A 27,432-nucleotide genomic window follows, 5' to 3' on the forward strand; every position below is an offset into this window, starting at 1 on the left:
GGCCCGACCCCGGCCAGCTCCCGCGGACGCGCTCGCGGTCCCGGGCGCGGAGGAGCCCGCCCCCCACGCCGCAGCCCGCCTCTCGGCCTCCGTGATTCGCCCCCTGTGACGCGCCCCGTCACCTGACCGCGCGCAGCCAGTCGGCATCCCGCAGGGGCCGGCCCCAGGGTTGGCCGGAGTGCAAAGCGCAGCCAATCCGGACGCGGCCCGGACCTCGCGGCCCCGCCCCCGCCGCCGAGCCTCCCGGAGGCGCACCCCGAGACTCGCGAGGTCCGTGGGTCAGGGCGGTGCTGGGTGCCGGCGGGTCGGGGCCGAGCCGCGGCGGGGCCGGGATGGAGGCGGCGGTGGCGACCAGCAGGGACGCGCGGGGGCGTGCGGCGAGTCACCCACGCGGCCGCGGAGAGAAGAGCCCGCCGGACAGGTGTGCTCCGTGAGGGGAAGCGGCCGGCGCCCTCCTCCAGGAAGCCCTCGGGGCGCCGCGGGGCGAGGGGTGGGGCTGTCCCGCCCGGAGAGGTCGGAGGCGGGGGGTGGGTGGTGCGGGGAGGTCGGTGGGGGCCGGTGAGTGCCGGAGGTCTCCCCGGGGAAGGCGTCCCGCCCGGAGGGGTCGCCAGCTGGCGGTCACCGCAGGCCTGAGCGTCCCGCGCGGGGATGCGGTGCCGGTCGGCGGGGAGGCCTACGTCGGGGGTGCGAGCCGGGAGGAGCAGCGGGTGGGGCGCGGCCTGGGCAGGGCTCCCGCGGAGGTGACGTCCGGGAGTCGGCGCACAAGTTCTGGGGGCGCGCGCCCGGGGAAGGGGGACAACCGCTGCACAGGCCCGGGGGCTAGAACCGAGCGTGCGGACGTGGGCAGCAGGGGCTTGGCGGAGCTGAGGTCAGGGGGCAGAGCCACGGAGCTCAGGAAGGACTTCGGGATGCATTCTAGGGGCGGGTGGGTGCGGGACAGGAGAGGAAGCGGGGAAACGCTGGGGATCTTCTGTAAGATTGTGTGGCCGGAGTGCTGGCCGCGGTGGCGCGCAGAAGTGGGGGTACCGAGACAGAAGCCGCAGGACTGGCTGATGCGTTGGTGTAGGCAAAGGAGGGACTGAGGCAGATGCCTCCCAGGCTCCTGGCCTGAGCAGCCGGGAAAGTGGGGAGGTAGGCAGGGAGGCCTTCCAGTGCACGCTGCTTCTTCAGCCTGCTGCAACTATGCATTTTGTTTCTTGCTGGGACTTTGCTTACTCTTTTTTGGTCATCCTCTCTGCCTGAATGTGAGGAATGTGTGTGTCTTTAAAATTTGGGTCCAGGCCTAAACCTGACCATTTCTTTCATTAGGCAGTCTACTTTGGTTGAGCCTGAGCAAAAGGATCTGGGAAAAAGCCCCCGAGGGAGACTTGAGTGGAGAGGAGAGTCACCATACCTTTTTATTATATTTTGGTTATGAACATAATAGACTCCAGCTTTCCCATCCAATATTGACAGCATTTTAAGGAGGAAGCAAATAATGGAGTTATCTATAAAATGTTAATCTGAAATTCAAGTCATAAATGTTTCAGTCTGCCAGCAGAATGAAAAGCTGCAGTCGCTGAGCAGACACAAGTAGTTTGAGGAAATGTGGGGTATTTTTTTTTTAAAGATTTTATTTATTTGAGAGAGAGAATGAGAGAGAGAGAGCACATGAGAGGGGGGAGGGTCAGAGGGAGAAGCAGACCCCCTGCCGAGCAAGGAGCCCGATATGGGACTCGATCCCGGATCCCGGGACTCCAGGATCACGACCTGAGCCAAAGGCAGTCACTTAACCAACTGAGCCACCCAGGCGCCCCAATGTGGGGTATTTATAGGAAGTGAAAGCTGGGGCGCCTGGGTGGCTCAGTCGTTAAGTGTCTGCCTTCAGCTCAGGTCATGATCCCAGGGTCCTGGGATTGAGCTCCATTTCGGGTTCCCTGCTCTGGCGGGGAGTCTGCTTCTCCCTCTCCCTCTGCCTGCCACTCCCCCTGCTTGTGCTCTCTCTCTGTCAAATAAATAAATAAAATCTTTAAAAAAAAAAAAGGAAGTGAAAGCAAAATTCAGGGCACACGCAGATTTAAGTCACAGCAGGACCAGGAGTTTCCCAGTGCCGGAGTGGCCAATGGTGGCAGGTCAAACTTCCCAAAGCCTTAAACCTACCAGGTGACTTTGGACACCTATAGACAAGATGTTGCATTAAAAAACTCTGGTTTGGGGGCACCTGGGTGGCTCAGTCGGTTAGGGTCTGCCTTCGGCTCAGGTCATGATCCCAGGGTCCTGGGATCAAGCTCTGTATCGGGCTCCCTGCTCAGCGGGAAGCCTGCCTCTCCGTCTCCCTCTGTCTGCCGCTCCCCAGCTTGTGCTCTGTCTCTATGTCAAATGAATAAATAAAATCTTTTTTTTTTTTTAAAGATTTTATTTATTTGACAGAGAAAGACACAGCGAGAGAAGGAACACAAGCAGGGGAGTGGGAGAGGGAGAGGGAGAAGCAGCAGCCCGATGCGGGGCTCGATCCCAGGACCCTGCAACCATGACCCGAGCCGAAGGCAGACGCTTAACGACTGAGCCACCCAGGTGCCCATAAATAAAATCTTTTTAAAAAATAAAAATGAATAAAACACTCTGTGGCTTAAAAAAAACAACTGTGTTTTAACAGCCACTGTTGGTAATTGTATTTGAATTTTCATGTGGATCAGTTTAAACATTGTTACTGATTTTAAGATCAGGTAAATTAATAGTATTAGGCAGGATTACCTACTGTGTATATATATGAAAGTTTCTGATACTGGTAAAAAGATATACAGATAAATTTTATTTAGGAGGGATCTTTCAGGAGCTGTGCTTTTCTGTGACACTTTGTTCTCTCGTAAATGCAGTCCCTGCTGTGTGCCAGCCCTTGTCCTCAGTGTAAGTGACAGAGCAGCGAGGGGAACTGGCAAAGCCTGTGAGCTTCTGGAGCTGACGTATTTCTATTGAGGCCCACAGTGAACAGGGCCCAAGTCTAGTGAGTCACACACTGAGGAGGACCACGGAGAGACAAAGGAAGGAGGAAGGGGACTGGTGGCTGTAATTTTATTTAGAGCTGCAGGGAGCTTCACAAGAAAGTCAAGGTGGAACAAAGACCTATGAAGGAAAGTGGGGTGGGGGTGTGGTCTTGCTAGGCAAGGGCAACTGCAAGTGGGAGGGGAGAAGTAGGCCTGCCCAGGGTCCGGGAGCCAAGAGGACAGTGTCGGGAGGCGTGAGTGCCCAGATCACCTGAGCCTTCCGCCAGGCCAGAGACTACAGAGAAATAAAGAAAAACTACCCAAGAAATTAGGAAGCCCTCAGGAAGGTGCGGCTCACTGGGCGCTCACGCTCCCCCCTCCTTCCATCTGGAGGAGAGGAGCAGGTCTGTCCTTCAGAGCAGTCAGGTAGGCTTCGAGGCTCAGCAGGCCATTGATCCTACCACCGGGTGGAAAGAACTTTTGAAAATCTACATGGATGGTCTAGCGATTATAAAGGAAACTAGCAAATACGGGATTGTTGGAAATTATGCATACCTTTTCCATACTTCATGAAGATTTGGAGCCGTCCGAGTGCAGAGTGCGGAAGGCTGCACGGTGGTTCTGCAGGGGACCACCCCGACCTTGACAGTATCTGCTTGTTGAGCCGACAGAGTGCAGCTGTGCTTCCACACTCCATCTCCTTGTCCCTAATGGGCACATCTGTGTTTTCTTTCCAGCAGCAAAGTTTACATGGACTATAATGCAACCACCCCCCTTGAGCCAGAAGTCATCCAGGCCATGACCGAGGCCATGAGGGAAGCCTGGGGAAATCCCAGCAGTCCTTACCCAGCAGGTAATGCTAGAAGGCGCTCACAGATCCGGAGATATGGGGGGGGCAGAGGCAGTCTTAGAGAAATTGTACACCACATGTGATCACTTGCTTTTGAATAGATTTTCTGTTCACTGCAAACCTTAGGTGTAATTTTTGGCTGGTTGGTTTTCAGAAAAGTCCAAACTTGTCCATTGAGCCTGTTGATACCATAACCTTTCATTTTTAATACACTGTCCCGTCCCCCTTACCCAGATAAAAAAGATGTCTTGTTAAGAGCTATTTGTAGTAACAGTACCCATTAAAACCCTTTCATGTATCTGTTTCAGTGGATCCTTAAAAACTTTACAAAATAGATCTTTTAAATCATCAGGATTGCATATAACCCTGGCCTTTTTTTTAAAAATGAAAATTATTTTAAAATTCTTTATTTTCATTATAATAAAAATATTTTTATTTCTCATTTATTCTTGTTTTTATGTAGATCATTAAATTGGCGGTTTTGGAAAATGATTTGTTGCAAATCAGTAGTTTTATGTCACTGTCACAGTTACATTATGTTTTTCAGATGGCCAGCTAGTTGTACCTTTCTTATTTAATACTTACCAGAGATCATTAAGGTAAACTGTCTTAACTGTGGATTATGAGGAGCTACAAGAGCTTTCAGACACTGTTGCCAAGCCCTAGAATTTAGTAATACTTATATCCAACTTTACAGGCTTTCATGGGTTTTCCTATCTGTTTGGTATGAGCTTCACAACTTGATAACTAAAAGCTTTTTCAAAATCAGGTACTAGTCATTCATTAACTTATTTGTTGGTTTATTTGGTACGTGTATTCTGGCTAATCTTCTGGACATTGCCTTGTATCTAATTTTTCCTCTAGCAAAACTGTACTTTCTGATGCATTAATCTTGAGAATACGGAGGACAATTAAATGCTAATAGAAAACATTTCTTATAAAGAAGTTTAGGAATAACCCTGAAGAAGAAATTCCCCTTCTTGACCGGATGAAACCTGTCAGTGGCTTTCCAGTTGTCCTGACAGCCTTCATTTCTTAAGAACCATAACTGAAGTATGCATTGCCGTTCACTTGTTGATATTCAGGTAGAAGTGGGGGGGCGGGGGGAAGGAAAAGAAAAAAGGAAAAGAAAGAAAATCACCTTTATGATAGAATGGTTTAATTATTTTCACAATATTATGATTTAATAATGATAATAATTCCTTTGGGAGAATTTATTTTAGGGAAAAACGTTAAGGACATATGGGAAGAGTTTAGATACCCAAGATGTTTATCACAGCCTTGCTTATAATAGTAAAAAGCTGGAAATAACCTCAGTGTCCATCAGTCAAGGACTGATCACACTGAGTATGCTGAAGCCCTAAGTGGAGTTCCGGGCCCTGTCAGAGCCATGGTGTGGACTAGATCAATGATCTAGCAGCATCTAGTTCATGTGGGGAAGGCATGTTATGAAACCTGATGTGCAGTATGGTTTCTTTGTTTCTTATACTCAACCCTCAAGAAAAACTGTGTATGAGCAAGTATAGAAAATATATCATTTTGCTGTGAGATACAGAAACCCCCACATAACAGGAGCTTAAGCACAAGGACTTACGCAGCTTAAGGCTTCTGCATCCAGTCTGTTGCAATATTCACATCATGTAGCCTCCGGAAGGCTTCACTATATACTTTCAAGAAAATGAGTATAAAAAGACAAATGATGTCTAGCATTATTATGAAACTTGATTTGACTTTGTGGAGCCCTGAAAGTGCCTTGCCCCTGCCCCAAGGGCTTCCCAGATGACATTTTGAGAACAGCTGATTTAACCAGTATTGGTTGAGTACTTACTGCCTGCCAAGCACTGTTCTGGTGAGGGATAAGGCACAGGGTACAAAGTGTATTGGGTTTTCAGGGCATTACTTTGGCCACTGCCTAGAGAGTGGACCACAGTGGTGTCAGTGGAGTTGGGAGCCTTCTAGGGGAATATTTCAGCGGTGGCCTTGACTCCGCTGTGGCTGGGCAGTGCAGAGGTGAAGCAAGATTCCGGGTATTTTGGATGGCAGAGCTTTACAAGATTTGCTGATGGGTTGGATAATGGGGTATGAGAAAGGCAAGAGCCAAAGCTTTTGGCCCCAGACCCCTGCAAGGACTAAGGTGCCATTTATTTACTGAGATAGGAAAGGCTGAGAAGAACAAGTTTGGGGGAGAAATCATTGTTCAACTTGGAGTAAGTGTAGTTGCAGATGCCTACTGGATACCCAGGTGGAACGGTAGAGTCTGCAGCATGGTGCTGGTTATTCAGTCTTGAGTTGCTGAGGGAGGGAGGATCGGAGGACCTGGCCAGGGTGTGGGGCCATCCGCCATCTGGATTTGGAGCCCTACCCAGCAAGGGACTCGGAGGAGGAGGGAGTGGACCAAAGGGAGAGCTGCTGGCAAGGGAGGAGGCGGGGACCTTGATTTGGCACAAGGGGATCTTGGTCAGAGTAGGTTTGGGAGGCCAGGGACCAGAGTACCTGATTGCCAGTGAGTTCAAGAGGGAATGGAGAGGGGTAGAGATGGGAAAGGAGAAACGGGCCTTTGCTGGGGGCAGGTAGAGGGGCTCTGGTGTGAGAATAGCCAAGTGAAGTAGGGTTGCTTTAATGGATTATGGAAGCCGCACACGCCCCTTACCATCCCTCTTGCTTCCTGAAAGGCAGGAGTTCAGAGTCTTCTCTTATGTCAGTTACAGTTACCAACCACCCTTTACATTTAGTTACACTAACAACTTCAAACATTCCGGAAATGTAAGATTAAGAAAATAGACACCCATGTGTCTCCTACCTAGATCCAACAGTGTTGCCATATTACCTTGATCTCTTTCTTTCTGAATTTACTGCTTTTTCATGAGCTCTGGAGAATGAGTTGCAAGAAGCATGGTACTTCTCCATCATGGGGAAACACTTTGATGTGCGAAAGAGAAGGGACTTTCTCCCATCACAGTGCCATCAGCAAACCTGAGAACATGACAGGAAGGTCCTGCTCTGGATTCAGACCATATTCCAATTTCCTCAATTGAGGACATTACTTGTTAAAAAGATAACGACTGAATTAGTACCTTGGGGTGGGGGAGAGAACCATTGCTAGCACATATCTCATGGGTTGGTTTATTTTTTTAACTCCTTGTGCCAAAGTTTTATTTTGGAATGTAACATCTGCAGAAAAGGTGAAATAAGTCTAGTGAACACTTGCATTTAATTCCTTTACCTGGATTTATCAATTATTACTACTTTGCCCCATTTATTTGAATCATTTGAAAGTTGCAAACAGGAGGCTTCACTCCTAAATACCGAAGCAGTGTCTCCTAAGAACAAGGACACTGTCCCGAGCCAGAGATTGAACATTAATCCAATGACAGCATCTCATTACCATTCATGTTCTAATCTCCCTGAGTATGCACTTTTGTTTCAAGTGGCATTAGATCCCTTTTGAAAATATAAATTGTAAGTACATGAAAAGAGCAACCACAAGGTCATTTCTGGCAATTCTCTGACCTGTCCACAGTGGACGGGATTCCGAGTGTTCCAGTAGCTTTTGTTCCCGGGACTCGTTGGTCTGCGCCCTCTGCATCCTTCCCCCTCCGACAGCTTTAGTGAGGTGTGATTCACATACACTGAACCGCAGAGTGAAAGTGTACAATTTGATGACTTTTTTTTCTTACAAGTAGGGCTGAGTAGTCAACAAACTTTGGAGACTTTGATCTATAGACCAAGTAAGAATGGCCGTTGACATTGTCACAGTTCCCATCCTGGCTCCTTCCTTTCTCTGCCGCATACAGTTTGGTCCCTTCTTTTGTGCCAGCCAGTGGAACTGGCTCACAGCTGGGGTGCGTGGCCCCCGTGTGACAGCAGGTCTGGCCCTGTGGCAGGGACCTCTCTCGTGTGCTGGGCGACCTGCACTGAGATGCAGCATTGCACCATGTGTTGAGGAGTCATGAGCATTCTTTTTGCTTATTTTTGTTGTTTTGCAGCTTGATCTTAAGCAAATTATTTCATCCCTTCACCCTCCTGTCTTGATGAATGGGAAGCAAGGCAGATGGCCACAGCTTCCCCTCTCCTGTAGCATCCGGTAAGAGGAAGCCCACGTCTTTGGGGATTTTAGGGTTCCCGCGTGTCCCCCCGTATTTGTTTCCACCTCTTACTAAGTCTCAGTAGGGGTCACTGAGTTGCTCCTATCTTGCTGCTGCCCCTTCATCAGCTGATTCCTAGGTTGTGGCCTATTGTTCACGTTAACGGGACATGGGTTGTCTTAGAATTGCCCACTTAGAGTTGTTCCTGCGTGTCTGGTTCTTTTTTTTTAAGATTTTATTTTTAATTCATCTCTACACCCAGTGTGGGGCTTGAACTCACCACCCCGAGATCAAGAGTCACACACTCCACTAACTGAGCCAACCAGCCCCATGTCTGGTTGTTCTTTTAAACATGTGTTTATTGGGCTTAGTGAAGTGACATTAATGAGTTTCCATTTTGGTCTCTCAAGGTCGGAAGGCCAAGGACATTATTGACACAGCTCGGGAGAACGTCGCGAAGATGATATGTGGGAAACCTCAGGACATTATCTTCACTTCTGGGGGCACCGAGGTAAAGTTTCTAAACAGGCTCACAGTCTTTTAATTGTAAGTTATATGAAAAAATAGAACATGGTTCCCTCTTGGTATTATTTTTTTTAAAAAAGAGTAAATCTTGGTCTTGGTCTTGCTAATTTTGCAAATTAGCTTCATATAATTAGTACTTATCCTAAAAGTAAATTCCAGATGTCTGATAGGACATTTGTAACATAATGTGTAAATTAACTTGCGTTATTTCAACAGAGAGTTTCCCCTACATTTTGCCCTGGAATTATCCCTTTAAGTCCCTACTAAATTGTTTGCCTTATTAAGATTTTGAGGTTTGACCCATTCCAGATGTACTTTTAGATTGATAGAAATGCTCAAAGACAGTGGGATGGTGTAAAGGCTTCTGCTCAAATAGTAATACTGTCTCCCTTTCTGGGAAGGAAGGCGTGACTATCACCCACAGGTGATGTGACTGTCCATGTGGAAAACCCAAGAGAGTCTGCAGCTAGATTATTAGAGTTAATAAGAAAAGTTAGTAGTTATTAGATACAAAAATCAATCGTGTTTTTTTTTTTTTAAGATTTTATTTATTTATTCATAAGAGACAGAGAGAGAGAGAGAGGCAGGCTCCCCGCTGAGCAGAGAGCCCGATGCGGGAGTCGATCCCAGGACCCTGGGATCATGACCTGAGCCGAAGGCAGATGCTTAACCATCTGAGCCACCCAGGCACCCTCAATCATGTTTTTATGTACCAGTGACAAGCAGGTATGTTGTCAAAAATCGATCTCTATGCTCTGGAACCAAAATGTAACACGAAGACAGAGTTTGGGGATAAAGAGGAACGACAGTTTATTACTTTGCCAGGCAAGGGAGGCCGCAGCAGGCTGATGCCTTCAGAACTGCAGACCCGCCCGGGGTAAAAGGCTCAGGGCTTTCATAGGAAAATACAGGATCCGGCAGCATCGATAGGAATCTGGTGCATCCTGCCAGCTGCGTTCATCATGTCTCCATAGTGGTCTCATGACCAGCGTCGGTGCCGGCCATCCGAGTCTCATTACTAAGTATCGATACCAAGTTCCTGGAACAAAGGATTCTACAGAAAAGCAAGTGAAGGGGAGGGGCTGGCTTCAAGAATGAGGAGGAGAAAAATGTGGTCCGTTTCAAGTCAAACCTTGCTGGAGCATTAGTGTGTTCCTCTTAGTTTCCATATAGAGGTTTGTATAGCGGTTTCAGGTTTTTACCGGAGCACGAAAAATATCAAATACTTAGGAAATAAAGCTAACAAAAAAGAAGTTGTAAGACCTTTTTCATAGACCCCGCCCACCAAGAAAGTAATAGAAATATTAGTGTATACCACCTTCTAAGAAGTTCTGAATAAACGGAGCAATTCACCAAGCTCCCAGATTGGAAGACCCAGTGTTCTAAATACATCAGTTCTTCCCAATTGATCTGTAGATTCAGTGCAACCTCAGTCAAAATCCTGACACTTTTTTGGTGGAATCTCACAAATTTATATGGAAATACCAAAGGCCAAGAATTGTCAAGACCTCTGGAAGATTAAGAACACAGTGAAATGGCTTGCTCCACCAGATATCCAGCCTTCTGTGAAGCTTACTAATTAAGGCACGCAGTCTTCGGGCAGGGACAGACAGTAGACCAGAAATAGCGCCATGCATGTATGGACACTTGTCATATGACTGAGGTAGCCATGTATCCTGGTTTGCTCAGGACAGTCCCAGGATATACGTGTTGTCCTGACATAATTTAGTGCCCTCTTATTCTTTTTTTTTTAAGATTTTATTTATTTGACAGAGAGAGACACAGTGAGAGAGGGAACACAAGCAGGGGGAGTGGGAGAGGGAGAAGCAGGCTTCCCACAGAGCAGGGAGCCTGACGTGGGACTCGATCCCAGGACCCCAGGATCATGACCTGAGCCGAAGGCAGACGCTTAACGACTGAGCCACCCAGGCGCCCCTCTTTTTTTTTTTTTTTTAAGATTTTACTTATTTCTTTGACAGAGAGAGACACAGCAAGAGAGGGAACACAAGTGGGGGAGAGGGAGAAGCAGGCCCCAGTGCCCTCTTATTCTTAAGTTTTTCTGGCTCAGATGCTAGATTATATGATCACCATATATGACTGAGGTAGCATAGCAGAGCAGGAAGAAAGAATGGTCTCCAGTAAATGGTGCTGGGACAACTGTATATTCACAAAGAAAAAGGAAATTGGATTTCTGCTTCACAACATAAAATAATAATCATAACTTTGGGCATAATAAATACCTAATTATGGAAAATAAAATTTAGAAAGCTTTCAGGTGATAAGTTTATATCTTTGTGATGATTAAGAGCAATGAATTTCTTCTATACGATACAGAAAGCATTAACCATAAAGGAGAAGGCTGATAAATGGTACCACCACTACCACAAAACAGACTTTACTTCATCAAAGAGTCCTATGAAGAAAACAAAAAGACAAGCTAGACAATGGGAGAGGACATTCACAACATATAACTGACAAAAGACTAGCATCTCGGATATAAAGGCAGGTAACCCAATGGAAATATGGGCAAGAAACTTGAGTATGTGCTTCACAAAGCAGGCGCCAGTTTCTACATGTGAAAATACTTGGCGTCGGGCGCCTGGGTGGCTCAGTCGTTAAGCGTCTGCCTTCGGCTCGGGTCATGGTACCAGGGTCCTGGGATCGAGTCCTACATCGGGCTCCCTGCTCTGCAGGAAGCCTGCTTCTCCCTCTCCCACTCCCCCTGCTTCTGTTCCCTCTCTCGCTGTGTCTCTCTCTGTCAAATAAATAATAAAATCTTAAAAAAAAAAAAAAAAAGAAAATACTTGGCGTCGTCATCAGAGTAAAAAACATTGGAACACGTCTGCACGCCCATCAGAATGATAAAAGTTAAGCATTGCAATGGTAGTAAGTGTGGACAAAGGACGCAGAGCAGTAAGCCCGAGCATAAGCTGGAATGCCAGTTTGGGAAAGGGGCTGTTATCTGGTGAAGTTGAAGCCGTGCATATAGTGTCAGCCAGCAGTCCCACTCCCAGGGCGTAGCATAGACAAGTGAGGCGCGTGCGCACCAGGGCGCAGGTACAGACTGTTCACAACAGGGAGAAACTGGGAGCAACCCAGGGGTCCCTCAAAATTAGCATGGACCAATGTTAATACATTGTGTTCAGTCCTACAGCGGAATGTCACACGGGACCTGCAGCAACGCGCGTGGATCTTGAGATGCCGAATGAATGAAGTCAGTCAAAGGGTCCATTGAGCCCGGTCTGGCTGAGTGAGGGGTCGGGGAGCTGCTGCCACACCCCTGGGCCCCGCAACCACCACTGCGACCAGACTCTTGGTTGCCCACAAGGAGCTGCCTCAGCCCCAGCTGCCTGGTAGGGCCATCCTGGTCTCATCTGGTGCCAAGGACGTTCATGGTCTGCGAGCACATGGTGCATTTTCAGATGTGACCTGGTGGTTCCCACGGAGGCCCCTGTACTCCCGTTGGGGCCCAGGGCAGGGCAGCCATTTCCAGGGTTCAGCAGCGACTGACAGACACATGCAGCACGTGGGAGGGGCTTGGGCATCTCCGTCCTGTTCACAGTCATTGGGTCATCTTTTACACTACCATCCACGGTGGCCTTAAATGGGATTGTAGGGACTCTGCAGCCACGTGGAGCCCCAAAGGAACCTCTCCTCTGGATAGAATGGCTGTGTGGCAGCATTTTCTACAAGGGCATGACCTGGGACCTCTAAGGAAGCATCCATGGGTTGGAGAAATCCATCTGAGTCATTCGTCCCCGACCACCACCTCACTGTTGCCTGATCCTATGTGTCGCCCATCGGTGAGCCACAGAGGGGGCTGCCTTGGCGTGCCATCAGCTGGACACTGTCTTAAGTCCTCTGCACACAGGATGGCAGCACGTGGGCACCTCAGCACAGCGCAAGCGCTGCCTCCCCCATCGTGGGGTACCCCCAGATGCTCCAAGGGATTGGATCTTTACTGAGAAAAAGTTCGTTCAGTTCTACTCATATGAAGGTCAGAAGGAGACAAAATAAACAGTATTGTTTAGAGGTGCTTGCATAGGAAGTCAGAGTATCCAGAAGAGCAGGGAAATGATTACCATACAAATCAGGGTGGTAGTCAGCTCCGTGGGGGTGGGGAGGGCACAGTGATTGAGGGGGGCCCGGTGTGCTTCTGCGTGGGGCAGTGTCCACTGTCTTGATCAGGTAACAGTCACTCAGTATTCACTGCCTTACTTCTCTGTTAAACTTACGTTTATATTTTATACACTTTTCTGTATATATGTTATAATTTAAAATAAGAGAAAAAAAAATTTTTTTTTTTTTAAGTCTTCTCCTACCCTGAACCCTTCAGTTATCCACTCTGGCTACAGGAAACCAATATTGTTAGCTTCCTGGTGTCTTCCAGAGAGTCTATGCATTAAAAGCAAATAACTATGTAGATTTATATATTCTTATCTCCTTCCCTGTTTACCCTTTCAAGGATATTTTTGCATATATGAGCAAATGTGTGTGTATTTCCCCTTTTTTATACAAATTGGGTAGAAAACTGTATATAATGTCTGCTACCTTTTTTTATTATTATTTAGCAAGTGTATTTGTATTTGAGATCTTTTGGTCTCTGCACATAAGGCGTTTCCTTGATGTTTATACCTTGGTGTCCATTGAGCAGCGTTGCATGATTTATTTAACAAGTCCCTTTATTGGTAGACTCTGAAGGGCTTTCCGAGGTTGAGCTGTTACAAACAGTGCTACACCTAATAAACAACCTTTCTGTACATCATTTTGCTTCTATGCAAGTGTAGTGATTGGATCAAGTCCAAGACACAGACGTGCTGGGTCAGAGGGCTTATTTGATAGATATGCCAAATGGCCCTTAATATGCCAGATTATACTCCCATCAGCAGTGGGTACCTGGACAAAATATTCTTTTTCGATAGATTTATAAAATTTAAAAATTCATAACATTGCTTAATAAGACAGGCATAATTGACTGGAAATGAATTCTGACATTTTTGAAAGGTTGAAACCCCAAATCTTTGTCGTTGGGCATTCAGATGTGCAGCTCAAAAGCTGAATGTCTTCAAGACCATTCTTTCCTTTTTTAAATGTTAGTCACAAGGAAAATGAAGTCAGAAAGTGCTACTCTCGCTGTCCCCTTAGCCCAGGTGTCGTAAATGCTCTTTCTGCTCTCTGCAGTCAAACAACTTAGTAATTCATTCCGTGGTGAAACATTTCCACCAAACCCGCCCCTCCAAGGGGAGCCTGGCCGAGCTGTGCAGCCCACTGGATAGGGCCACGCCCCACCTTATCACCTGCACCGTGGAACACGACTCCATCCGTCTGCCCCTGGAGCACCTGGTGGAAGAACGGGTGGCCGGTGAGTGACCAGCCTGGCGGATTCTGCAGGGCAGCTCCGCTTACGACCGCTAACTGATTCCAGGACCAGGTGAATCATTTACCCTCCGCTCGCAGCCTCCCTGGCCGTCCGCAGGTGCAAAGGTCACATAGCCTGTCCCCACACGGGAACCAGTGAATGCTGCCAGATTGTCCCTTAGGGAAAAGATGGGTCATCAACGTGGAGATCTAGTCTAGATCTATCAAGTAAACAATACTTCAGATTCTTGTATATAATATATACGTATTGAAATAGTATGCCTGTAAATGCTAAACCGAGCTTTTCACTTGGATTGCAATGATTAAATCTTGGCTTCCTCTTCCTCCGATAGGAGGAACAAGGGTCAAATAGACCTCAGTGTCAGGGGGTAAACACCAGAATGAATGTGCTCTTGCTGGACGACTTCATCTCAGCACAGGGGAGGGAGGCCTCGCCAGGCGGGTGGGCGGCTTGGGGGCAGATGGCTGGCCAGGCAGGCTGAGGGTCGGGAGGGTGGGCTTGGTCAGCCGTGGCAGCGACTCTGACCTTTCGCTTTTCCCATGCTATGAAGTCTCAAGACACGGGGCACAGACCACAAACTTCAGAAAACTAAGAGCCCTTTTCTCCCCCAAGACAGCCGAGGTGAATACTTTCCTTTAAGCAAAGTGACGTTCCTCTCTGCCCCTCTAATCTGCTTGGAAACCTGAAGGTGAATCGAGGGAAAGTATTTTTATCATAAAGATAAAGGACTGTAACATAGTGCTCTGTTTGACTATGAAGCCTTTCTATGGATTTTCCTGTTTGACTACTACAAGGGTTTTTCTCTTTCTGGTCTTACCTAGATGCACTACTTTAAGAAAAGAGATCGATCAGGTCTTACTTTTTTATTTCAGCTCTTTTTTCTTTTAGTTCCTTGTTGTTTTTTTTTTTTTTTCTGTCTTTCTTATTTTTCTGTACTTACACGGAAGGGTGACACATCATTCTTAGTTGCTGTTGAGTTTAACCTCCTGCTTAAATTACACAGATTTTGGGTGGCTCAGTCGTTAAGCATCTGCCTTCGGCTCAGGTCATGATCCCGGGGTCCTGGGATCGAGTCCCATGTCGGGCTCCCTGCTCTGTGGGAAGCCTGCTTCTCCCTCTCCCACTCCCCCTGCTTGTGTTCCCTCTCTAGCTGTCTCTCTCTGTCAAATAAATAAATAAAATCTTTACAAAAATAAAATAAGGGGCACCTGGGTGGCTCCATCATTAAGCGTCTGCCTTCGGCTCAGGTCATGATCCCGGGGTCCTGGGATCGAGCCCTGCATCGGGCTCCCTGCTCAGCAGGGACTCTGCTTCTCCCTGTCCTGTTCAGTGGTTCTTAGTTTATTCACCAAGTTGTGCAACCATCACAATAATCAGTTATAGAACATCTCATCACCCCCCAAAACCTTGTACCCACCCACTGTAATTCTCCATTTGCCTCAACCCCAGGCAACCACTAATCCATGTCCTGTCTCTAAAGATTGCCCTATTTCAGAGGACTTTCGTATGGATTGAATCATAGAATATGTGGTCTTTTTGACTGATTTCTTTCAATTAGCATGTTTTCAAGGTTCATTCATGATGTAGCATGTACCAGTACTTAATTTCTTTTTATGGATTTATAAAATTCCTTTTTATGTGAATTCTAATTTATATAAATAATATTCACATTACTTATCCATTCATCAGTTGACGATCATTTGGCATTATGAATAATGCCATTATGAACCTTTGTGTACAAGTTCTTGTGTGGATGTATGTTTTTATTTCTCTTGGGTTTATACCTAGGAGAGGAATAGCTGGGTCACAGAGTAACTCTGTGTTTAACCTTTTGAGGTGACCTTTGTATTCCAAAGCAGCTGCACCCTTTTATGTTTCCACCAGCAGGGCACAAGGCTTCCTATTTCTCTATCCTCGACAACGTTTGCGATTGTCTGTATCTTTTATTATAGCTATCCCAGGGGGTGCTCAGTGGTATCTCATGGTTTTGATTTGCATTTCCCTGATAGCTGATGATGTTGAGCATCCTTTCATGTGCTTAATAAAAAGACGAGTAATCCTTTTTTTTAAAAAAAATATTTTATTTATTTGAGAGAGAGCAGGGGGAGGGGCAGAAGGAGAGGGAGAAGCAGACTCCCTGCTGAGCAGGGAGCCCGATGTGGGGCTCGATCCCAGGACCCCGGGATCATGACCTGAGCCGAAGGCAGACGCTTCACCGACTGAGCCACCCAAGTGCCCAAGACGAGTAATCCCAGCCAGAGCGGCCTTTCTTTTGCTCTCCTTTGAGTCTTGCAGTGGATACGTGAGCTCTGCCCTTCTCTGGCTCCTACCCCATCCCTGGAGCCCGCCCAGCCTGTAGTCCTCTCTCGGACACATGGTGCTCTTCTCAGTCACAGCCAGTGCTCCTGCCACACACCTGCAGGGGATGTGGTGGGGTGCTAGGTCATCACACCAGCCCCTGCCTGCCTCAGCAATTCGCCCTCCTCACGCTCCATGCTGTGCACTCTGCACTTGGATGATCACTACATCCTTTCATAGTTTTCGCCTATTACTCTTCTGAGTGTTTTTTTCCTATTCTTATTAATCTAATGCCACCATCTTTCTATATTCTGGGAATTCCTCAAAATTCCTTGTCCACAGGTGATACCCCTGATTTAGAAAACATCTGTTCTCTCATTTAGGGCCTTGAGGGGAGAGTGGATGCATTTGTCTTATACCATTTTGAACCAAAATCTTGATTCAGTCACCTTCACTTATTATTCATCTGTAGTAATGAGATTATAAGAGCTTGGAGCAGTGCCTGGAACCTAGTAGGTGATTAACGAGTGTTGGCTCATGTCGAGTGAGTGAAGGTTAAGTACTTGGTACGTCAAGGTGCTCTCATGGAGATGGTGGAGTAGGAAGATCCTGGGATCACCTTGTCCCATGGATACACCTAGATAATATCCACATCAGTGTAAATAACCCCCAAAAATGACCTGAAGACTGGCAGAAAAAATTCTCCACAGCTAAATGTAGAGAGGAGGCCATGTTGAAGAGGATAGGAAGGGCGGAGACAGGGTTGGAAGCCAGATGGACCTGTGGGACTCTACATGGGGGGAGGGACACCATGGGCTCAGAGAGGGGAGAAGAGCAGACCCCATCCAGGAACCCCAGGTATGAAGAACCTGCACTGGGAAGATGGATCCCCATAACATTAGCTTTGAAAACCAGAGGGGCCTAACTTTGTGAGTTCTTACAATCAGTGGGGCTTAACACCTAGAACTTTAAAAATCAACAGGCTTGGCTCTGGCAGAGCTGGGAGACGAAGAGGAAACTGAAGTCCCACCCTTACAGAGACAGTACAACTAACAGCCCCATGGAAATACAGCATAGAAACAGCAGTTTGATAAACTCCTTGGGTGTATGGGAGGGAGATTTATTTACTATTCTCGGAGTGTCTGCTGGAGGGGCATGGTATCTTTTGGGAGACTTCCCCAAGAACAAAGGAGCCGGCAGATGCCATTTCCCTCCTCCAGCTCCCAGCCAGATACACAGACACCCATGGGAACCAGTGTAGTGCAACACTCTCCACCTAGCTTGCTAACAGTGTACCCCACCCCACACTCTTCTGTGGACCCACACCCTCCATCCTGGCCTGGGTAGTTCTCCTGGGCAGCTGCAGGTCCCTTCCTGCAGGGGACTGGTGCAGACCTTGTTGGTACTGCATGTCACACCCCCACGTTTTCCTGCAGACCCACCCACTAACAACACAGGGACCAAACCCTGTCTACAACAGGCAAAGACAGCCATTGCAGACAACTGGACTGAAGGCAAATGCCACACAGTAGGGTGCACATAGGAGACACCCCTAGGTTCTAGTGAACAGGGAACACCACACACAGCAGGGCAGTATAGGACCTCTCCTTCATAAGGCCACTAATTTCAAGAGCAGGAGACCTAGCTGACTTTCCTAACACATAGAAACAGACAGAGTTAGACAAAATCAGAAGACGGAAGAATCTGTCCCAAATGAAAAAACAGGACAAAATCACGGCAAGAGAGCTAAATCAAATGGAGGTAAATAATATGCCTGATAGAGAATTTAAGGTAATGGTCATTAGGTATTCACTGGACTTGAGAAGAAAGTGGAGGACCTCAGTGAAACCCTCAACAAAAAGAAAACATTAAAAAGAACCAAGAAGAGATGAAAAACTCAATAACTTAAATTAAAAATACACTAGAGGGAATAAATAGCAGATTGGGGAAGCAGAAGAATGGATCAGCGACCTGGAGGACAGAGTAATAGAAAGCAATCAAACTAAACATAAGAGAGAAAAAAAAGAATAATAAAAAATGAACGTAGATTAAGGGAACTCAGTAACACCATCAAAAGTAATAACATTGGCATCATAGGGATCCCAGAAGGATGAGAGAGAGAAAAGGGGACAGAAAATGTATTCAAAGAAATAATAGCTGAAAACTTCCCGAATCTGGGAAAGGAAACAGAAATCCAGATCCAGGAGACAGACAGCTCCCACCAAATCAACCCAAGGAGGGCCACACCAAGATACATAGTAATTAAAATGGCAAAAAAGTAGTGATAAAGAGGGAATTGTAAAAGCAGCAAGATAAAACAATTACATACCAGGGAAACCCAATCAGGCTATGAGCTGATTTTTCAGCAGCAATTTTGCAGGCCAGAAGAGACTGGTGTGATATCTTCAAAGTGCTGAAAGAAAAAAACCTGCAGCCAAGAATACTCTATCCGGCAGGCCTATCATTCAGAATAAAAAGAGAGATAGGATTTCCCAGACAAACAAAAGTTAAAAGAATTCAATACCACCAAGCCAGCTGTATAAGAAATGTTAAAGGGGAGGGGACTCTTTTTGTAGAAAGACCATAAATAAGAATAAGAAAAGTAGGAAGCACAAAAGCAGTAAATTAAGTATATCTATAAAAATCAGTCAAGGAATTCATAAAATAAAAGGATGTAAAGTATGACACCACATACCTAAAATCTGTGGGGGAGAGGAGGAAAAATTTAGTGATTTTAGAATGGGTTCAACCATCAACTTACTACAAACTGCTATTATGCATAAGATGTTCTATTTAAACCTAACGGTAACCACAAATCAAAAACCAGTAATAGGTATGCAAAAAATAAGGAGTACTGAAAGTCCTAGACACAGCAATCAGATAAGAAAAGGAAATAAAAGTCATCCATATTGGTAAGGAAGAAGCAAAATTTTCACTATTTGCAGACGACAGGATACTCTACATAGAAAACACTAACAACTCCACCAAAAAACTGCTAGAACTGATAAACAAATTCAGTAAAGTCGCAGAATACAAAATTAATATACAGAAACCCATAGCATTTCTGTACACTAATGATGAAGCAGCAGGAAGAGAAATTAAGAAACCAGTCTCATTACAATTGCACCAAAAACAGTAATACACCTAGGAATAAACCTGACCAAAGAGGTGAAAGACCTGTACTCTGAAAACTATGAAGTTGATGAAAGAAATTGAAGATGACACAAATGGAAAGACATTCGATGCTCATGAATTCAGAAAACAAATAATTGTTAAAATGTCCATACTACCCAAAGCAATCTACAGATTTAATGCAATCTCTAGCAAAATACCAGTAGCATTTTTCACAGAACTAGAACAAACAATCCTAAAATTTGTATGGAACCACAAAAGACCCCAAATAGACAAAGGAATCTTGAAAAAGAAGAACAAAACTGGAGGTATCACAATCCCAGATTTCAAGATACACTACAAAGTTGAAGTAATGAAAACGGTATGGTACTGGCACAAAAATACACACATAGATCAATGGAACAGAATAGAAAACCCAGAAATAAACCCACAATTATATGGTCAATTAATCTTCGACAAAGCAGAAAAGAATATGCAATGGGAAAAAGTCTCTTCAACAAATGGTGGGGAAATTGGACAGCTACATGCAAAAGAATGACACTGGACCACTTCCTTACATGCTGTGCCAAAATAAACTCAAAATGGATTAAAGACCTAAATGTGAGACCCAAAACCATAAAAATCCTAGAAGAGAGAGCAGTGACTAATTTCTTGGACGTGAGCATAGCAGGTTCTTTCAAGATATGTCCCCTTAGGCAAGAAAAACAAAAGGGAAAATAAACTATTGGGACTACATCAAAATAAAAAGCTTTTGCACAGCAAAGGAAACAATAAACAAAACAAAAAGACAACCTACTGAATGGGAGGAGGTATTAGCAAATGACATCTGATAAAAGGTTAATATCCAAAATATATAAAGAACTCCTACAATTCAGCACCAAAAAAATCAAATAATCCAATTAAAAAATGAACAGACATTTCTCTAAAGAAGACCTCCAGATGGCCAACAGACATGTGAAAAGATGCTCAACATCACTCATCACCAGGGAAATGCAAATCAAAACTACAATGAGATGTCACTTCACGCCTGCCAGAATAGCTAATATCAAAAACACAAGAAACAAGTGTTGGCAAGGATGTGCACTGTTGGCGGGAATGCACACTGGTGCAGCCACTGTGGAAAACAGTATGGAGGTTCCTCAAAAAATTAAAAGTAGAATTACCATATGATCCAGTAATCACACTACTGGGTATTTACCTAAAGACTATGAAAACACTAATTTGAAAAGATATAAGCACCCCTATGTTTATTGCAGCATTGTCTACCATAGCAAAGACATGGAAGCAACCCAAGTGCCCATTGATAGATGGAAGAAGAAGAAGATAGATGATGATGTATATAATGGAATATTACTCAGCCATAACAAAGAATGAAATCTTGCCATTTGCAACAACATGGTTAGATCTAGAGAGTATAATGCTAAGTGAAATAAGTCAGAGAAAGATAAATAGCATATGGTTTCATTCATATGTGAAATTTAGTTAAGAAAATGAGCAAATTAAAAAAGAGACAAACCAAAAACCAGACTTAAATATAGAAAACACAGTGATGGTTACCAGAGGGCATGTGGGTGGGGGGATGGGGGAAACAGGTGATGGGGATTAGTAGTAGATTTACCATGATGAGCAGTGAGTAATGGATAGATGTGTTGAATCACTATATTGTAGACCCCAAACTAATATAACACCATATGTTAATTATACTGGAATTAAAATAAAATTTTTGAAAAATAGATGCTCATGAACTAAGAGTGTATTACCTCCTTGTGGGCCCCTCAGCAGCAGAATGGAGAGTGTGTTCCACAGAACAAACTCAGCAACTGAAGCTGCTTTAAAGGAGCATTCACATTGGCTATATCCATGTGCTGTGTTGAAGGGTGGCTTATATTCCTTATAGTTTTCTGAACTTTTACAATAAATTACTTTTTAAATATGGAAAATACTTTTGTTAGGCTGTATCTAAATGAACTTTCAAAGAGGTTATTTTATAAGATTAACCTTGGTATGTGTGTTTTTTTTCCCTCAGCAGTCACCTTTGTGCCAGTATCCAAGGTGAATGGGCAGGTGGAGGTTGAGGACATCCTGGCAGCTGTCTGCCCGGCCACGTGCCTCGTGACTATCATGCTGGCCAATAACGAGACTGGTGTCATTATGGTGAGTTACTTATCCTTTTAAGAAAAATCTAGTGAGGATTGAAGGGGGCCCAGACTCTGCTTGATATTCTCATGCATCTCACCTGGGGCCTCTTCTTTTCTTTCTCCTTCTTCTTCATCTTCATCTTCATCATTTTTGTCTTCGTCGTTGTCTTCATCTTCCTTCTTCCTTCCTCCCTCCTCCTTCCTTCCTCCTCCCTCCTCCTTCTTTCCTCCTCCCTCCTCCTCTTCCCCCCTTCCTCCTCCCTCCTTTCTCCTCCTCCTCCTACTCTCCTCAGTAATGACTCCTTATTTCTTTCATTCAGTTTTCATGAAATCAAAGAGACATACTCAGTTGTTTATTTTTCCCTACTTCAGCCCATCTCTGAAATCAGCCAGCAAATTAAAGCCCTGAACCAGAAGCGGGTAGCTTCCGGGCTGCCGGTCGTTCTGCTACACACAGATGCAGCCCAGGCGCTGGGGAAACGGCACGTGGATGTGGAGGACCTGGGTGTGGACTTCCTGACCATCGTTGGGCACAAGGTGCGTCCACAGAGGCTTCCTTCCTTCCGTGACCTCAAGGCTCACCTTAGAGCAGAGCCCACGGCACCACTGATCATCCACTTGTTGTCCAGTGCTGTCGGGGGACACAGTGGTGCAATTTGCAGCCCCCACCGTCACAAGCTGAAGAAGGAGAGACCAGCAGCACCCCAACTCGAGACAGGAGGGGGTGGGCAGGCAGGGCTGTGGAAGGACCTAGAGGCCTCAGGTGAGACATAAGGCAGGTGGCTTCAGCCAGATATTGAGTGTTCTTTGCAGTGGGCAGAGAGGTCCTGTAGACCCCTCATCAGCCCACTCATAGGCCCCCACCCCAAGGATGGAAGATGTGAGATTCAAGATGTTGCTTTCTCTAACTTGATTTAAAGTGCAGCTCCTGATTGCAAAGGTTTTGTTTTACCAGCTCTTACCTTAAATGTGGAAGAGAGGAAACAGTATTGAGGACTCTTCTGAGACTTCACTCATCTTTCTGGCAGCTGACTAGAACCTGAAATATTTGTAGTCCTCTACATTGAAGCATGGTGCTCAGCTAGTTTCCAAAGGAGCACGTGTGCTGACCCGACACTGTGGCATTTAATGATTTTTGCAAAACGTCTGTTTGAAAACATGGAGTCATACCCAGGAAAAGCCCTTGGCAATCTCTAGTTCCAGCCCCTCTCCTTTTACAAATTCTGTTCTGTGATGTGCAGTCAAGCTGTGCTGCCCCAGGCTAGGAACAAGAGTCCAGGCTCTGCCCTGCACCCCCAAGGCTTTTGTGATTCTGACATGTCCAGAGTGGTGATGGGTAGCACAAGCTGTGGGAGCCATGGGTTACAGAGTATTTCTCTGTGTGCCTCTAAGCACTCAGCACGCATACAGAGTAGTAACTCAGAAGGTTCTTGCTGAATAAATGACTGACTTTTCCTTTCAGTTCTATGGTCCCAGGATTGGAGCACTTTACGTCCGAGGGCTTGGTGAACTTACCCCTCTGTACCCTATGCTGTTTGGAGGTGGACAAGAACGGAATTTCAGGCCAGGGTAAGATAGAAGGTTAACGCAGTCTCTGGCCTACTGACCATCCTGTTGGTCTGTAGGGCAGTAACTTTTCTTTGTCTCTTAGAAGAACTGTAATAGCACATTCTACCTCACTACTGAGTCAGAATTTGCTGCACTGATAGATTCTGCCCATTCACAGATCTTCACTTTCTATGGGGATGATTCAAAGCTGGAGCCTCCTGGCTGAGATGTGCTGCTCTTCTCATGAGGGTGGGATGAGCAGCGTTGCACAGTAGCACCTGGCTTCCTTTCTGATAGCTCCTGTGTCCCTGCGATAGAAGCTGATACTGTGACCAGGGAAGGAGGTGGTACCAACTATCAGAAATTCTAACAAGAAGGAGAAAAGGAACAACATGGTAGTGGGTTCCCTGGGTTTTCTTTTGCCTCCTTTATCCCTGACTTAGAGCTGATGAGGCCTGTAACTCAGAAACACTAATGAAGGCAGAAAAAAAAAATGTCCAACCAAAGCCAGCTCTCACTAGACAGTGGACCAGGAATAGGATAGCCTAGCAAGACGGAGAACTTTTAGACAATACCCACTTTACTCTGGCCAGTCACCACATGGTAGACTGCTGCCATCCCCGCCTGAGCCAGCAAAGGCAGGACAGGGAGCCCAAGACTTCCACCTGCACAGCCTGTGACAAGATCTTCTCATACCCACCCCAGGTGTGTCAGAGGGGGCCTAGTAGGGAGCCAGTAATGAGGTACCCTCACCGTGGTGTCCATGGAGACCACCAGGGCTTCCACCCACAGCTTTACTGACAAGGTGTGTCCTCCCCTTGCATGTTGACACAGGCTGAGTAGGGAACCCAGATTCCCACCTTCACCTGGCAGCAATGAGCTGGCATACTCCTTCCCCTGCCACAGCAGTGTCAAAAGAAGCCAGCTAAAACAGAAGGGTTAAGTAACATCCAGATTCTCATAACATAATATGAAAATATCCAGGTTTCCACTGAGAACCACTCATCGTATCAAGAACAAAAAAGATCTTAAATTGAACAAAAAAAAAAGAATAGATTCCAGTGCTGACACTGAGATGACAAAGATGTCAGAATTATCTGACAAAGGTTTTAAGGCAACACAAGAAAAATGCTTCAACGAGCAATTATGAACACAGTTGAAATGCATGAAAGTGCCAACAAGGACAAAGAAGATATAAAGAAGAACTAAGTGGAAATTTTAGAACTAAAAACAACAGCAACCAAAGTAAGTGCAATGGATGGGCTCACCAGCAGAATAGGGGCAACAGAGGAAAGAACCCGCGAACTGAAAGAGAACGATAGAATTATCCAATCTAGGCAACAGGGAGGATCTAGACTGGGGAAAAAAACCACACCTCAGGGACCTTGTGGGGACTATAGGAGAAGATCTAACAGTCATTTCATTGACATCCTAGGAAGCGAGGAGAAAAGGTGGATGAAAAAGAACTCGAAAAAATAATGGCTGAAAACTTCCCAAATTTGGCAAGAGACATAAACCTACAGATTCAAGAAGCTAAAGAAACCCCAAGCAGGATAAACCAAAAGAAATCCATGCCAATGCACACAGTTAAACTTCTGAAAATGAAAGGCAAAGAAAAATCTTGGAAGTAGCCAGAGGAAAAAATGACACCTTTCCTACAGGGTAAAAATAATTCAAATAGCAGTGTATTTCTCATCAGAAACCATGGAGACCAGAAGGAAGTGATGCAGTATTTTGCAAGTGTTGAAAGCATTGTCAAGCCAGAATCCTATATGCAGCAGAAATATCCTTCAGGAATAAAGGGAAAATCAAGACATTCTCAAATAAAGGAAAACTAACAGAATTTGTCACCAGAAGACCTATGCTAAAAATTACTAAAGGAAGTTCTTTAAACAGAAAGGAAATAGTAAAAAAAGGAAACCGGGAACATCAAAAGAAAGAAAGAGCAGTGTAAGCAAAGTATGGGTAAATAAAATAGGCTTTTCTCTTGAGTTTTTGAAATTACATTTGATGGCTTAAGCAAAAATTATAGCACTGTATGATGTGGTTCCAAATATATGTGGAAGAAAAATTTAAGATACTTACAAATGGAGGAGGACTAGACGGATGTAAAAGGAGATGAGGTTTCTGTTCATTTGAACTTCTGAAAGATGTTCAAATAACCCACTGAGAGGCAGGAAGAAGAAAACCGAGAAATAAAAAACAGAACAAACAAAAAACTTTTAATGGGCAACCTAAACCCTAACATTAATTACATCAAATATAAATGGTCTGAATACAGCAATAGACAGAGATTGGCAGAGTGAATTGTTTTTAAAAATTGACCCAACTGGGGCACTTGGGTGGCTCAGTCAGTTAAGTGTCTGACCCTTGGTTTCAGCTCAGGTTGTGGTCTCATGAGTCGTGAGATTGAGCCCACGTCGGGTTCCATGCTCATCAGGGAGTCTGCTTAAGAGTCTCTCCCTCTGCCCTTCCCTTCACTTGCACTTGTGTGTATGTGCGCTCCTGTTCTCTCTAAATCTTAAAAGAAAAAAAAAAAATGACCCAACTGCAGTTGACCCTTGAACAATGCAGGGGTTAGTGGTGCTGATCCCCTGCACAGTTGAAAATCTGCATGTAACTTTTTTTTTTTTCAAGATTTTATTTATTTATTTGACAGAGAGAGACACAGCGAGAGAGGGAGCACAAGTGAGGGGAGTGGGAGAGGGAGAAGCAGGCTCCCCGCCGAGCAGGGAGCCCGATGTGGGGCTCGATCCCAGGACCCTGGGATCATGACCTGAGCCGAGGGCAGACGCTTAACGACTGAGCCACCCAGCCGCCCCCAAGTGTAACTTTTAACTCCATAAAACTTAACTGCGCATAGCCCCCTGTTGACTGGAAGCCTTACTGATAACATAAGCTGACAGTTAACACATATTTTGTATGTTATATGTATTATATACTATATTCTCACAATAAAGTATGCTAGCAAAAAGAAAACGTTAAGACAATTATAAGGAGGAGAAAATACATTTACAGTACTATAAAAAATCTGCATGAAAGTGGACCCATGAAGGTCAAACCTGTGTTGTTCAAGGGTCAACTATATGTGGTACATATAAGAAACTCACCTCAAATATATTGATAGAGGGAGGTTGAATATTAAAAATGGAAAAATAGGTGGGCGCCTGGGTGGCTCAGTCGTTAAGCGTCTGCTTTCGGCTCAGGTCATGATCCCAGGGTCCTGGGATCGAGTCCCACATCGGGCTCCCTGCTCGGCAAGAAGCCTGCTTCTCCCTCTCCCATTCCCCCTGCTTGTGTTCCTGCTCTCGCTATTTCTCTCTCTATCAAATAAAAAAAAAAAATGGAAAAATAGGTATCATATAAACATTAATCAAAGGAAAGCAGGAATGGCTATATATTAGATAAAGGAGACTCCAGAGCAGAGAAAATTACTGGAGCCACGAAGGGGACATTATATAATGATAAGAGTCAGTCCACCAAGAATTCCTAGCTATCCTAAATGGTGATGGAGTACACAACAGAGCTGCAGAGTATGTGAGGCAAAAACATACTGAACTGAAAAGAGAAACAGACAAATCCACAATTACAGATGGAGACCACAATACCCTTCCCTCAACAATGAATACAACTAGATAAAAATCAACCCGGATACGGAAGAACTCAATAACAGCCAACAACCAATAGGACCTAATTGAAGTGTTTAGAACATTTCACCCAACAACAGCAAAATACATATTCTTTACAAGTGCCACAGAATATACACTAAGATAGACCATGTCCTGTGTCATTAAACAAACCTCAACACATTTGAAGAACTGAAATCATACAGTGTTTTCTCATCACAGTGGAATCAAACCAGAAATCAATAACTAGAAGGTAGTAGGAAAATCTCCAAACACTTAGAAACAAACAACACACTCCTACATAAACCATGGGTCAAACAGGATTCCTCAAAAGAATTAAATACATCAAAATGAATGAAAATGAAAATACACCTTATCAAAATTTGTGAGACAGCCAAAGCATGGCTGAAAGGGAAATTTATAGCACTGAATGTATATGTTAAAAAAGATGATGACTCGGGGCACCTAGATGGCTCAGTCACTTAAGCCTCTGACTTGATTTCAGCCCAGGTCATGATCTCAGTCAGGGTCATGAGATCAAGCCCTATGTTGGGCTCTGAGTTCAGTAGGGAGTCTGCTTGAGATTCTCTCTCTCCCTCTCCCTTTGCCCCTCCCCGACTCATGAGCACTCCCTAAATAAATAATCTTAATTTAAAAAAGATGATGACTCTGAAGTCAATAAGCTATCACCTGAAGAACTTAGAAAAAGAGCAAAATAACCCCAAAGCAAACATAAGGAAATACTAAAGAACAGAAATTAGTGAAATTGAAAACAAAAATAATTTTTTAAAGATTTTATTTATTTGTTTTTAGTGAGAGAGAGCGAGAGCAGAGGAGGAGCAGAGGAGAGGGAGAGAGAGAATCTCTGCTTAGTGCAGAACCTGTTG

General features: G+C 45.2%; 1 protein-coding gene across 1 annotated transcript in view; it reads left to right on the forward strand.

Moving 5' to 3' along the window:
• The first annotated feature begins 234 nt into the window (after window positions 1-234).
• The window catches only part of SCLY (selenocysteine lyase), a 38,400-nt gene continuing 11,202 nt past the window's right edge, over window positions 235-27,432 (forward strand). The window contains exons 1-7 of the mRNA XM_021678966.2: window positions 235-421; window positions 3,704-3,816; window positions 8,309-8,409; window positions 13,605-13,785; window positions 21,260-21,387; window positions 21,744-21,908; window positions 22,834-22,940. Of these exons, the coding sequence (XP_021534641.1) occupies window positions 333-421; window positions 3,704-3,816; window positions 8,309-8,409; window positions 13,605-13,785; window positions 21,260-21,387; window positions 21,744-21,908; window positions 22,834-22,940 (884 nt within the window). The 5' untranslated portion in view covers window positions 235-332. The remainder of the gene's footprint in view (window positions 422-3,703; window positions 3,817-8,308; window positions 8,410-13,604; window positions 13,786-21,259; window positions 21,388-21,743; window positions 21,909-22,833; window positions 22,941-27,432) is intronic.

This window comes from Neomonachus schauinslandi, chromosome 3, assembly GCF_002201575.2.
Source record: "Neomonachus schauinslandi chromosome 3, ASM220157v2, whole genome shotgun sequence".
NCBI classification, from domain to species: Eukaryota; Metazoa; Chordata; class Mammalia; order Carnivora; family Phocidae; genus Neomonachus; species Neomonachus schauinslandi.